The 15,076-nt window shown below is 44.3% G+C and overlaps 1 protein-coding gene across 1 annotated transcript; it reads right to left on the bottom strand.

Annotated features, from left to right (window-relative positions):
• Positions 1–967: 967 nt before the first annotated feature.
• diras1b (DIRAS family, GTP-binding RAS-like 1b) lies at positions 968–13,863 on the bottom strand. Its single transcript, XM_053435054.1, has 3 exons — positions 13,708–13,863; positions 2,872–3,213; positions 968–2,299 (listed from the first exon to the last, which is right to left on the bottom strand). The coding sequence occupies exons 2-3, from the start codon at positions 3,178–3,180 to the stop codon at positions 2,012–2,014; spliced, it is 597 nt and encodes a 198-aa protein (XP_053291029.1). The 5' UTR covers positions 3,181–3,213; positions 13,708–13,863; the 3' UTR covers positions 968–2,011.
• Positions 13,864–15,076: the final 1,213 nt, after the last annotated feature.

Below are 15,076 nucleotides of genomic sequence, written 5' to 3'. Positions count from 1 at the left end.
CACATGTGTTTCTTCACGACCACAGCGAATCACGGATCACATCGCGATACCCTGTTGCTCAGCAGAACCGCAACCTTGTTGTGCCATGACGAAACAAAACATTACAATCGAGACTCTGAGCTATGTGTGACTATGGTGATTGTTCCTCTACGTTCAGGACCAGAGAGTAAAGGTTAAAGATGGAAAATAGCAGACGAGACAAAACGATTAAAAAACAAAACATGTGTACAAAAAAAGAAACACACAAAAAAATGTACAAACAAACAAATATATCAGTAAAAAAGTATTGTGCTTTTAGCTGTCCAGTGCACACACAGTACACGTTTTAGAACTCCTACGTGAGAAAGGTGTGTGTGTGTGTGTATGCACTTCGGACATATCCTGTGTTCAGCAGAGATCATTAAAACATACAGTAGGCAAAACATGTTTGTGTGTGTGTGTGTGTGTGTGTGTGTGTCTATTTATGATATTAAGTGCAATGTGAGTGCATCTAGGCAGAGTGAGGCCTGTTTGTCTTCATCAAACCAAAACAAATTGTTACTCAAAGTGAAAACCACAGCAATGCATGTGTGTGTTATTGTTTCTGACTCTTGCATCAATGTATTCAGGCGCATGCTATATGCATGTTTAAATATGTGTGTGTGTGTGTGTGTGTGTGTGTGTTTGACCCATTCTGTTTCCTGATAAGCGCATGAGAGGCAAAACAAAAACAAAGAGGAAACAGAATTACAGATTCAGGTCACACTCAATAATCTGCATGGGTTTACTTTTACATCCATTAGTATTCTTTTTTTTATTCCCCCTCTTCTGTGTGCTTTCTGTGGCTTTGTTTTTTTTTAACATGAATTTAAAGAGCATCATAAAACAAGACAAAAAATAAAAAAGGCAATCAAGGAGAAACCTTCACATGAAAATTGCCAAAGCAAACGGACATTCTTCACCACAGAACCCCGCCCCTCCCCCCCCAAAAAAAATCATCCCGGTTCGCTTTCGTCTTATCAGCTCGGCAACGAATATCCAAGTGTATCTTCCTCAAGGCAGATGTTTATGTTTTTTCGTTTCATGTTGTGATGAGAGTCCAGCTTCCCTTCCCTCCACGGTTATTACTCGATACTGGATGAAGTCTCAGAAACATCGCAGTGTCTTGGTGGAGGTGGTGGAGGTGGTGGAGGTGGTGTCGCGTGCCCGGCTGCTTCTCCACTCCGGATGAGGAGAGGGTTGCACATGAGTTTGTTGATGTGATGACAGTTTGACAAATGTAACGAGGAGTCTTTTTTTCTTTTCATCTTCAAATGGGTGAATTTGTCCTGTCGCCAAAAAGCTCTGACCTTCTGTGACTGACACAATAGCTGAGGCAGTGGGGGGAGGGGAGGGGGGGGATGGCACGTGGAGACTAGTGGAATCACTGACAGATCCCACGTTTATCAGAGTCGTGCATTTTGCGTTTATCTTAAAATAGGGTCTGAACTAACTTCGTCGACTCTGTTACATACACATTTAGTTTGGGGGGGGGGGATTGAAGGATGGGGAAGCTGGGATGTTAGAGTGTGAGCGGGACCGGGATGGACGGAGGACTAAGGGGTGTAGAAGTGAAAGAGGAAAGTCAAATTTGTGTGTATATCCGAAGGGAACTTTCAGTTTCGGGAGGGGATGCTGTCGTCTGGGTTCTTCTCCGCAGGCCGAGGTCTCCATGACCACCTCAGGTTTCCTTCTGCGACACACGATTCTTACTTTTGATTTGCGATATTCAGAATGCATGTGGATGTCTGAAATCCGCTATGCTTTTCCCGGCATGGAACTTTTGTGTTTGTGAACGCACCAGTCGCATGGAGGAGGATGTGGTTGATGAGATTCCCCGGTGGCCTTCCAGACATTTAGCTCCGAGTGATAACATTTAATGAGTCTGTGTTTTCTCTCGTCTCCATTTCCTTTTCTTTCCTCTCCCTCCCTTTTCCTTATTTCCTCCCCTCTCTCCTGCCTCCACCTCCCCCTTTTCCTCCCCTCCTGGTTTTTACATTACGCTGCATTTGCCCTTCAGTCTCTCGGCGCGGGACTGCTTCCCCGAGCGCTTGCCGTCGATGTTGAGGCTCATGTTCCTCTTCTTGTCCAGGTTGAGCAGCTCTTGGAAGAGCTCGGTGACGTTGTGGTTGGTCTTGGCCGATGTCTCCATGAAGGCGCACTTCCACTGGTTGGCCTGGGCCTCGCCATCCTTGGTCTCCACCTCTCGCAGGGTCTCGTCGCTCTTGTTGCCCACGAGCATGATGGGAATGGCCTCCACGTTGCCCTTTATGGCCAGGACCTGCAGCGGAGGTGGAAGTTAAGAGGAACAGTCACAAAGAATACAGATCTCCAAGATAATCTTAACGTCCTGGGAGAACGTGCTGTACGTCTGAATGTTGAAAAGAAGTTTCCCCGGTGTAAGATGTTTACGTGTTGTTCTAACATCAACTTAAATCTGTTCCTTTACCGCACAAATAAAGGGACAGAAAGGTTTGAAAAAAACTTAAGTAAATACAATTTAAAGTAGTAATTAATCATTATGTCCATTCTGTATTAGTTTTCATACGTGTCAAAATGATGTGGAACATAAAATCATTATAATTCAGCATTTATTACTGTTTAAAAGAAACTGGAATATATGTCAGTTTTACTACTGTCTAATTCATTAAAGAATAATTTGGGGCAGCGGGGTATATGACACCACTTAAAAAAAAGTTATCATATATTATAAAAAAATTCACTATATATCTTATAAATTAAATAAATAATAAAGTATATAAAGCAAAGTGTAGGCACATATAGTCATGAATAGACCTGCACACCTTCAGTACACACACACACAAACACACAAACACACACACACACACACACCTGTTGGTAAATGGGTTTGAGCTCCTCCAGGGACTGTTTGCTTGTGATGGAGTAGACCAGGATGAAGGCGTGGCCTTTGGAGATGGACAGACGCTGCATGGCGGGGAACTGGTGGCTCCCCGTGGTGTCGGTGATCTGGAGCGTGCACACGCTCTTGTCGCAGCTGATCACCTGGCGGTAGGTGTCCTCCACCGTGGGGATGTAGGTGTCCCTGAAGGTGCCCTTCACGAAGCGCAGGACCAGGGAGCTCTTCCCTACTCCACCCGCCCCAAACACCACCACACGATAGTCGTTGCTCTGCTCCGGCATTCTGCCCCCCTCAGGCTTAAGACAGTGTTACACCTGTCATGTTGAGGGTGGGGGCAATGAGAGGGGGTGTGAGAAGAGGATCAATTTAGCAAAAGGACAGCACACAAAGCAGCAGATAGAAAGCAGAGGGACGGGTAAACATCGGTGGGACAAAACCGAAGGAGAACGCACCTTGTGGTCTGATGACGAGGCAGAGAACAAATTAGAGAAGATGAGTTTGGTGAAGCTCCAAGTGTTTCACCTGACGCAGACATTTCCCTAATCAATACCATTCCCAGAGAAACTGTTTCTCAGCTTCCAGCACGGAAACATTCCTCATTTATCAACATAAGCAGCTGCGGCAAACCCCGGAGGAGGCCGAGGCCTTGGGACAATGATCTCCCGGCCTTCAGGGGGTGGATACGAGCAATAACACAAACTCACAACACGGCAAAACATCGAACACACACTTTGCAAATGAACACACACACGTTTAAGGGGACTTTTGGACCTGGGGGGCCCGACAGCTTCTCCTCCAAAGAAACACATGATACTGAACACAGTAGTATGGATGTAGCCTGAGCTTTTTTGCAAAAACCCAGTGGCAGGGAGCCTGATTAGGGTGTTTCGATGGAATACAGGGTCTTTCTAGTCTCCTGAACAAATCCAATCACAAAGCTGTCATTACTGTGGACTCATGGCCCCATTTCTGCTCCGGGGCCACAGACGACTGCCTGCTTGTTGCGACGCCCCTGAATCGAATCAACACATCTCAGAAAAGAACATTACGAGCTTCACAAATGTAATATATAATGAAGGGGCTGCTGCATTAGATTGCATTAGGTTGCAGTTGTGTACGATATCGTGTCCTCACACTGTGTGTATATATATATTAAATGTATGCATGACAAAGCTGACTAAACAACAGCTACAGCAGATTCATTTCACTGCCTCTCAGCTGTGCTTCCCTTTGTTATTGATCCAGTCACGAGGTGGAAGCAGCAGACGGAGCCAGTTATTGTAAATGTAAATTATAACTAAAATGATGATGTGGAAGAAGAGTGGCAGGTGCGGAATGTTTTTCATTTGTGGTCACGTGACGGGTAGAACTAAATAATACGAATCATGACAATCTGTCTATGTAGCATGTTTCCGCTCATTGTTTTGGTTTTACAGCTCTATTGTTTTGACTCTTATAGTTTTGTTTCTAGCAGCAGCAGAAGCAGGAGGCATATGTTTTTGGAGAAAAATTCTGATAATGATGAGAACTGAGAAATGGTGAGCAAATTAAAACCTTGTGATTTACTGTTTGTTTTAGAAACTACCTGTAGTGACCATGTAGTGTTTTACCTTAAAGCCTTGAGGAAATGTGGGGAAATATACAAAGCCAACCGGATATAGCGTATCTAAAATGTAAAACAATAATCTAGAGCTTCAAATCCAGGCTGCGTACATCCATCCATCATCTACTACTTATCCCGTTTGACGGCCGCGGAGGGAAGCTGGAGCCAATCCCAGCTGACATCAGCATATCAAAGGGCCAATATGAGACAAACAACCATTCACACATACAGACAATTCTCCAATGGATCTAACCCCCATCTACATGTCTCTGGACTGTGAGAGGAGGCCGCAGCACCTGGTGAAAACCCACGTGAACACAGGAAGAACATGCAAACTCCAAGCCAGCCGGGTTATCAAGACTAAACTCAAATAAAACTACATGCAAAAGCCAAATGAGAACCATCAAATCCACACTGACAGCACAGAATGTATATTTTTCCCTTTCAAGGCTTTCTTAACTCTGGTTGGGAGTCAGTAGCGGACCTTGCATTCTGAAGGACTCCACAAATCTTCACACTCAGCGTTACCGACTGCAGCTCATACATATGCATCCGAACAATGTCCTCGCACCTAATCTATTGCTATCCGTGTAAGTGCTTGTGTGTCTGTCGAGCATCTGTGCACGATTACGCATCGCGTCTTGTTGCATTATTCATCCGCCGCGCTTCCAAACTTGCTTTAAGGTCCCATAATAAGATGCTCCTTCAGTTGTGATCATGCGCCGCTCTCTAAGCTGCAGCTGTAATGAAACAGTAAATTGACATCAATAGTAGATGGAATAAGTGGATTTCTGTCATGCTTGCACTGCTGGAACCCGCTATTGATGGCAGGGCCTCTGTAATTGCATTGCCAGGTTCGAGATAATATCAGTCAAGGAGTTTAAAATAAATGGGGATTCAGGGAGAGGCTCTTGAGTTTTACAGTCAATCTATAGCTGTAAGTCTGGGTGACACATATAGGAGTGGCCTTTAGCCACGCTGAACACACTGTACCGCAGTTTAGTTTGCAGGTAAGCCTGTGTTTTCTGCTCATATATATGTGATACTTTTATTCTGGTCTGACAAAGCATAACATCTTATTATGTTTTGTTTTTGTTATGATTCTGCATTTTTTGGAGATAGTTAAAAATGTCCAAATTGGTGGAAACAAAGGTTCCTCAGCTTTAATGAGGCCTTCAGTCACTCTGAAGAATTGTGGTCTGAGTTGCCAGAGCCTCACACTGACTTCTGCTTAGGTCTGCTTTATGTCAGGCTAGTGCACACACACACACACACACACACACACACACACACACACACACGTATGCACCAACGATGCACTTTTAAAGAGCCAAACATTTTAGCTCTAATTAATATCCTATTTAACAGCTGACAAATGACTAAGTGCATGTGAAATGTGAAGATTGTAGATTCCAAAGAGAATTATAAAAACATCTCTGCGGTGTGTCTCGGCTCCACAGAGCATTTTAGGCCACATCCATACCACTGCGTTCCGGTTTGAAAATGGTGTGTAGGCCTAGCATACTCTCATTGCTCCCATCAGAGTCATTTCCAGCAGCAGCTAGGAAAACTGTTTTCAGAAAAGGTCAGAAAACCCAATCGTCCGTTCCCTGCTCAGCAGCGATTGAGGACAAACACTGGCGACTAACTTTGGAACATAGCTGAGCATTTAGCCGCCAAAGAGCCAGATATTTCGACTCAGGAGTTGGAGGAGACCAAAGACTGAGCCAAAAGAGAGGGAATATTGTGTTTACGTTGATCGGTAGGACACAAACACGATTCCAAGTGGATATTGATAGAGCTCTGTGTGCAGAATTTATAATCAGGCATCTGTTTGCTACCACGTCGGCCCTGTCAACTTCCTGTGTTGACGGTCAATGACACGTTTACAGCTTGTTGTGCGGCCTCCAAAACTCAACCGAAGCAGGTTTTAAACGTTTCCAGACATCTGGGGGAACACTCGGTCGATAAGATGCTTGCTAAAAGAAAAGCAAAACAGTTAATCCAAATTAGCTCAATATCTGTATTTCAAGGTAGAACTGTGAGCGAGTGAATTCAAAATCTTGACAGTAATCCCTCAGTGCAGAGGCAGGTCACAGGTGAGGTAAGATGATCCATCACAGTCTGTGAACTGGGGAACGCCACAGTGGATAAAACGAGGGATTCCTTAATCTGTCTGATGCATTTTTGGCAGAGTAGCCGTGTAGCCCTGATCTCAGCAAATTACATTATTATTATTATTATTAGAGATAGAAACAGTGGGCAAACACAACCAGAATTATCCTTTGACAGCTCTGCTCGGTTGGCGACATATTTATTAGTTTTTTACGCTCTCTTTCTGTATCTGTCTGTTATTTCAGTCGTCCTGCAGATGTTTGTTCTGTGACCTGCTCCCTCAGCTTCCTCTTGCTGTTCCTCCTCTGTCTCCTGCTCGCTCGCCCCTCAGGTCTCCGTGCTGTTTGATCAATAAACTAAGGCCGCTGTGGTTTTGATCGATGGGGCTCGTCTGTCTGGGCCCAGTCAGTCTGTCATCCACCCCCGCTTGGTGCCTGCTCTGGTTTTTATTTATTCTTCAGCTCCGTGACGACGATTCGCGCTCATCAAAACCCTTCCTCCGCTCCCTCCCTTCTTTCACCTGAGCTATAATTAGCTGTCTCCCTCCCTCTGTCAGCAGCTTTAACTGCACACACAGGTGCAGCCTCACAGTGACACACAAACACACACCTACACACACACACACACACACACACACACACACACACACACACACACACACACACACACACATTGTACTTCCGCTTCTCCATCATTTGTCCTTGACACCAGGCCTCCAGAATAATGACGTTCCTCCTAAATGCGTTTCCTCCCTCCTCTCTTGCATTCGTTTTAGTGGAAATGAGAGAGCTGCAGTCCCTTAATGAATTAATGGCATACTATAAATGCAACTGTGGCAGAGCAGCCTAACTCCATTAGCAGATGGCTTTGGCACAGTCCGAACGGGCCTCCTCTTCTCTGGAGTCAGACAATAAATGCAAGGCGGCCTTCGCCACTCGAACATTTCACAGAGCGAGCAAGGAAATGTCACCTTTAACAAAAACATGCACATAATTTCCCTCAAGAGAGCCACTTGCGCAGCGGCACAAAGGAAGCGCATTAACCAGCATCAAACACGACGCCATTCAACAGATCAAGAGCGTGATTAAGCAGACACCCACAAAGCGGTCCCATGGTGTCTTGTGGAGAGACGGGTTTTAATCAAGCCATGGATACTGGAATGCTGCGGATCCGCGGCTACTCAGCGACAGGTTTTTCACAGGATCGAAACAAAGGTTATTCCCAAAAGTTCCTCCTCTTCTGGCCACAGCTGTCCATCTGTCTCTCTCTCTCTCTCTCACACACACACTCACTCACACACACACATACATTATCTACCATATAGTGATTGAGTGTGTGTGTGTGAGAGAGAGATGTGTGTTTGCAGATGTGCAGTCAAGCAGAGGATTTCCTGTAGCCCGCTCACACATCAGCTGAGGCTTTGAAAGTGTGTGTGTGTGTGCATGTATGTGTGTGTTATGCCACAGGGATGATTCTGCGTTTTTCTCAGCCAGAGAGTCACCCCCGGGGGAATTCATTAGGTTTGAGCAGAACGCAGAGGTTCACTTTATAAATTTTGATTCACTCATGCTGCTGCCTCGCGATGAAACTCACACCTGCTCACCAAACTCACAAATGGAGATTAAAGAAATACATGGATTTCTCTGTGTGTCTCAGACCGTGAAAAAAGATGAACGACGAGTCTCCACTTCCTCCTGTTGTGCAAAAATGTATAATAACATTTTGCATATAGGTGCTTCCATCTTGCAGTTTAGACGTAGTTTGAAAACAAGGGTCTGTGCAGCAGTCATCACAGCCACCGAGGTCTCGACCAATCATGAGTCAGGCTGAGCTGTCAATCATTACGTTTCACCCTGTTTTTATTAAACGTTAAATAACTGATTAAAACCAAACTTATCGGACAAATTACCACTTGAACATACATCAGCGTGCACTAAAAATATGACAGAGAGCATCTTCATTTCATGAGTACATTCTAGTTTGGTCCATTTCTACGTCGGGAACAACGATGGTGAGATCTACGGAAGTTAAGACGGGAAATTATGAAACTAAGAATAAACCTTTTGTTCACCTGATTTTAAAGTATAATCAATAATCAATAATATCTGTTTAAATTAAAGCTGTGACATGTGTGTGTGTGTGTGTGTGTGTGTGTGTGTGTGTGTGTGTGAGTGTGTGTGATATAATATGCATTTTAATCTGAGTGCAAACTTGAGTGAGACTGGGAGTGAGTGCCCCACCCCTATGTCAGTCCATACTGTGATTGCACTTACACTGTACCTGCATGTAATGCGTAGTGTTAGACTGTGGAAGAGATTGCAGCACTGTGGTCTTGGCTTAGTTGCTAATCATTGAGCTTAACCTCCTCCTCTGTGCTCCCGGCCTGCTCTGCATTGACCCAATTCCCAGGACTTAAGTTACCTAGCGGCCTCCCTATAAGACAACATGCAGCTCGCGATGCGCAGTGGAGCCCTCTGATGCTCCGTGCACGACCCTATAGCTCTGCACGCACTGTGGCACGGGAATATGAGCAGAGTCACACATGGAAATAATGGAGGTGACATTCATACGTCTAACTGGTTCTCATAACATCTAATTTTGCTTGGAGCAGGAGGTTTGAAGCAGATTATCCATCTGTCACAGTAAAGGCACTACAGCGCTACATGTTGTACGGACACATGAGACACGTTCACGGTTTAAGTCTTTCCCACTACGATACTATGTTCAGACCAAACTGACGAGTTAACATAGTGACACTACTTGTCGTGAAACAATTTTAATTAACATGACACATTTTAAGATTAGCAAAATATATATATATATTTTCTTGTATTGTATCCCTATATTAGCACCAGCAGAGAAATTACAGGGAAACCTCATCTCAAGTCGTTGGTGTCTTTTAGCAAAGAACACTGTTTTAAACGTGTTTGTGAAGTTTGCAGCATGCCCCCCCCCCCCACCCACATTACTCCTACCGAGTTAATGTCCCATGTCTTACACAGTATGTGACATCAACTGAAACATCTGCACAAAGCTGGTCAAGCTTAAACTGTGCACAGCTCAATGTTGCACTTGAAAAATAGTGCTATAGGGAAAAATATAGTTATAGATCAAAATGCAAAAACAAAATTAAACCTTGGCTTAATGGAACTTTCTTAATTGAATGGGTTAGGTGTAAATATATTAGCTAAAGTTGAATGTGGATCAGCATAAGTCCTGCTAGTGGTGAGAGGAAGGCGATGGGATAAGATGATAAATCCATAGATTAATTGTCTTGATATGAACAATATGTAGACATAAGTAATTAAAAAAAAAAACGACCTAAGAATTTCAAAATCAAAACATCGAGCAAATGTGTATTTTCAATTCGAGTTAGAATTTTGTTTTTTCCACAAGCAGATTGACTCCTGGGCCGCAACCAAACATCGTAACCATAATCCTGCTGATTTTCTGCAGCGGTGTTACACAGCTCTGGATGTAAGACGTCCTTGTAATTAGTCTTTAAGTGTGTATTAGTACAGAGTATTAACTTGACCTGGGGAACCATGGAGTTGCTCCGTCTGGCCTCTCCGTAAGACCTTGCTAATACCTCGGCCTGGCAATCCGGGGAGGAGCACATGCACCTGGCTAATAACACCAGGAGTAAAGTATCGTCAACACCGGTGATAGAGCGGTAACATTGGTTTTCAAGGCTGTATAATGTTTTCAAATGTATTTATCAAAAAAAAAACTCATTCTCAGAAGCTGTGAAGGCCGTTGAGCCGAGAGAAGAACTAACTACAGACTGGTGGGGTGTGTTGCCTGCAGTGACAGATGGTGACGGGGTTGGTAGTTTTTGGATCGACTCCATTGGTTACTACAGGCGAGATCCACCAGGCGTCGATATTTTTTGTCTATTTTTTTTTAATAATACCAGTTGACTCAGGTCTGGTAACAACGCAGATGGTTGAAGGCAGAAACAACAAGGGAATCCTGCTCTAGACGTCTTCTCACGCTCCCATGATGCAACTGGAAGTAGACGCTACTGAATTTCTCTTCAGCTCAGAGTAGTTTTGTGTTTTTCTTTCTCAGGTCTCACAATTTAACATAACTCAGAGGTTTACGCTGTGCACAATTGACCAGAGCAGCCATCACGGTCTGATGCCACGTATGATTAAGGCTGTATAGACCTTTCGAATGAGCCGGTGCTGTCGGAACAACTAAAACACTTTAGCATTGATCTGTTCCAGTATTAAAGCAGATGTCTTACAGTACGTACTTATATATAGCCCCGAGGTGCTCAACAGCGATGATGCACTTGCGCTGTCAGAGCAACAGACAAACTCAAACATCCAGAGGAAAACCTAAAAGTCAATCTTTGTCTTTAAAGGTTCAGTGTGTAAGATTTAGGTGAAAAGGAATCTATTGGCAGAAACCTAAAATTAAATAATCCTAGTTATGTTTCCACTGGTGTGTTTCATCTAAACATTGTAAGAATTGTTGTTTTCTTTACTCTAGAATCTGCCTTTTATATTGAAATACTTTATATTTCCATCGGGAGCGAGTCCTCCACGGAGGCTTCAGTGTTTTCTTTACAGTAGCCCAGACTGGACAAACTAAACGCCTTTTGAGTTTTTATGACAACTGAAGGTTACCACACGTTCTCTCTCATGTTTGGAAGGGGAGGGTGAGGTGAGGTGAGTTCAGCTGCAACACACAACCTCACCACTAGATGTCACTGAATTTCTACACACTGAACCTTTAACTGAAAAAATTGGATTATCTTCCATGTTGAGAAGATAATCCACGTTTGTGACCAAACTACACAAAGTCATAAATATCCATCCTCTTAATAAACATGCTGTTTTTCAACAAGAACCATTAATTATTCATTGAGAAATCAAGGAAAATGTTCAAAATCGCCCTCTCTCACAATGTTAAGAAACTGACCAAAAGCTCATAGATCTAACCCTCATCGTATCCTTCCACCAAGTGTCGTAGTAATTTGTCGTGTAGTTTTTTGCGTTATCCTGCTAACTAACAAACAAACAAAGATGAAAACACAACCTCCTTGGCTATACATGTGCAAATTGATATGCCATTACTTTTTTGGCCACGTTTGGTAATTGATAATAATTGCGAAGGGAAATAAAAATAGTAAACCTGGGTAACACTGCATTACTTGCCAGCAAATATCCAGCTCAGAAACTGCAATAAAACAATACAAATATTGTTGTTGTTGTTGTCTAAACTCCCTCACACAGCTTTCCCCTGTTTAATTATCATAATGTACATGCAATTAGACATTATGTTCCTGTATGTGATATTGTTAGTGTCAGTTTGTAGTGTCAGCCCCGTCTATCTCAATGTCTTGTGTTAATGTTATGTTGACATGAGCTGTACCGAAAAATAATAAATGAAATGATGAAAAGTGGTCAATAATAGATGAATCTGAATCTGAGGGACCAATGGGATTCGTGGCTGCCGCTCTGGATGAAGCCGATCATGCAGCAGAAAACTGGGGATTCTGTCTCAGTGAAGCCGTTAAATGTCAAAACATAAGCCGACGGAAGTGAAATCCCAAACAGAATTAACGTCTTTCTCAACATCTGTCCAATCCTCGCTGCAGTTATCTCCCCCGGCCTTTCCGAGGGCTCTTTTGCCTTGTAAACAACGAGACAAACAAAAATACCACCAGCATCATCATCTTCACTCATCTCCGGCGTCATCACAAGTGTTACCACCGTCACTGGCATCATCATCATCATCATCATCATCATCATCATCTCCTCTTTCTGTGGTTGTTACCGAGGACTGACTCATTTCTTTGTCCTGCCTCAACAGAGTGAGTGAGGTGTTCTCACGCCAACGCTCTGTGTCCATTCCAGACAAACAAATGCACAGGTAGCCCCCCCCCCCCACACACACACACACACTTATCCCCCCCCCCCCCCCCCCCCCCAAACACACACACATTCTGGAGCACATGCAGGCTTTAGTACAGTCTCTCTGCTCCACTCAGACACACACACACACACACACACACACACACACACACACACACACACACACACACACACACACACTTTAGAGCTTAATCAAAGGATTTACCGTCATACATCTCTCCTCGCTCTCAAACCTCTCTGCAACCCTCCCTGCCTCCCACACACACACCAATGACTGGCAATGTTCAGAGCATACAGGAAGTTGAGTCACATACATATGCACACGCGCACACGCACGCACACACACACACACGCACGTACGGAGGAGGCCTGGGTGATTCACACCACCTTTCGCGTGTCATATTGGCTTTTCCCTCCCCAGTCATGAGAGCCAACAACAAACAGCACGCAACACTAGGCATGGACGGATGGATGGAGGGGTGGGTGGACGGATGGATGGATGGAGGGATGGAGCAAGGATCCAGATGGAGGATTAACCGCGGCTTCTGCCACAGAAATCGGGGCTTTATGCGTCACGCTGGCGTCACTATCGGTGGATATGGTTTAATGTTGACGTGCGTCTGCGCCTCGGCGGTACTACGGAGGGAGAAGGGGGGGGCATGCAGGAGAGGACGGGTCCGCAGATTGTTGCGCAACGCCATTACCGACCACCCCACTCCGCTGGGTTCATTCATAAATACCAGAGGATCGCCATCTCGCAGCTGTGCCATAATTTCTCCGTCGCAGCGACCTCCTCCCTCCTCCACCTCCCTCCACTCCTCAAAGCGAACATGAAAATCCCGACACCCTCACATCTCTGCCCTCCCTCTCCCCGCCAACATGGCTGTGCGCGTTACATGCATACATACATACATACATACATACATACATACATACATACATACATACATACATAAAACGCCCGCAAGACCGAGGTTACCAAACGCAAATGCGGGTCTTGGTGAGCGTTTGGATCAACAACCAGAAATACGCAATTCGAGAATATTAGATTTATCCTCCCGCGATCGGCAGGAATCGTGTGCGCGCACAGCATCCATCCATCATTCATCCACCGCCGCGGCAACGCCACTGTGAATACCAACATCCAGCCTCCATGTAAAGATGCATCTCTGTGTGTGTGTGTGGATGAGGGAGCGTCTCCATACCTGGTCGTGAAGGATGCAGCTCCGCTTCAGGCTCGTCCTCGGTTGAGACGGATGAAAGACAACGCGTCCTTAAAGCATTTTTACGCGCTTCATGTAGAGCTCATGTCGTCCTATTTCTAACACCACCACAGCAGACTCACTCACTCCCTCTCTCTCTCTCTCTCTCTCTCTCTCCCTCTCCCTTTCTGCCAGATAGGACGTGGGAGGTGCTATGCCCTCTCTCCCTTCTGCGTCCACACTTGATTTTCTCTCAGTTCATACACGTCCGGTTGGTTGGCAGCAAAAATATGTATTTAAAAACAGACTTCCTCCCAAGAAAAATATTTTAGTCCCGGGCGGATGCAATTTGGGGAATTTATGGACTACTGGATCATAGCAAAGATCACATTAATCAAGCAGATGACAGCATATGAGATTAATAGTAAAGAATTGCCCAGACGAACTAATACTAATATTTATGCCACAGCCCAAAATATACATTATCTGAGAAATCAGGAAGTAAAAAATATTGATGGTCCCTGAGCAACAAATCAAATTAAAGAGGCCCAACTGATGAAATTACATTCACGGTCAAAAATGTAACCTAAGCAGAGGCCCATTTCATTTCCAAATGATTTTTGTTCATGTTCCAGCCACAGATGAGTACATTGCAGCTACTGGAGATCTCCAGGGCCGGTGAAAATTCATGAGGGTATAAAGGACAGAATTGTTGGATTCATTTGATCAAGACAGCCACTTTTCATTTTTTACATTCATGCACCTCAGAAGTGTTTTTAAAAAATACGTTTGGACATATAAGAATGATAGGAGCATGCAGTTAACATGCTATAAGGAAATTTATCTCCCAGACAGCAAACAGACGTGTGCGACCCAGACAAAATGAATGTGAGTCTAAAGTTTACCACTTGTAAAATAGCTAATGTGGCCCAAACCTAGCAAAACTAATACAAAACAAGACATGCGGTGCTCCAGCCAAAGTGTAACTAAATGTTGCCCAAATAACAAAAAACTAAGCGAGGGATCATGTGGCACCTTTGAGGACATGTGGTATTGCTATGGCTTACTTGTGGCCCAGATCCGGCAAACAGGAAACCAACTTCCCAAGTGCCATTTTTCCTCAAGGCATGTTGGTGGGTTGGTTAATAAGTTACATAAATTAAGTCAGTTTGATTCATGATCAGCACCATGGACAGCAACCTCATTGTGTTTCAGCACCATGGACAGAAATATAAGTGCAGTACAGAACAGGAAACATGTGGTTTTTCATAACAGATGTTAGAGCACGACAACATACACATGATGGGAAGTATAGGGCAGACATGACACAATCTGGACGAGCTGGTAAACAAGACGTATGCATGTAACAACT

This window comes from Pleuronectes platessa, chromosome 11 (genome assembly GCF_947347685.1).
Source record: "Pleuronectes platessa chromosome 11, fPlePla1.1, whole genome shotgun sequence".
NCBI classification, from domain to species: domain Eukaryota; kingdom Metazoa; phylum Chordata; class Actinopteri; order Pleuronectiformes; family Pleuronectidae; genus Pleuronectes; species Pleuronectes platessa.
Note: the sequence above shows the minus strand (reverse complement) of the source record. Positions and strands in the feature narration are given on the sequence as shown.

Coding starts and splice junctions, on each gene's coding strand:
- diras1b (XM_053435054.1), bottom strand. CDS start 3,180: ATGCCGGAGCAGAGCAACGACTATCGTGTGGTGGTGTTTGGGGCGGGT. Junction 2,300..2,871: donor TCAAACCCATTTACCAACAG/GTGTGTGTGTGT, acceptor CCTCCGCTGCAG/GTCCTGGCCATAAAGGGCAA.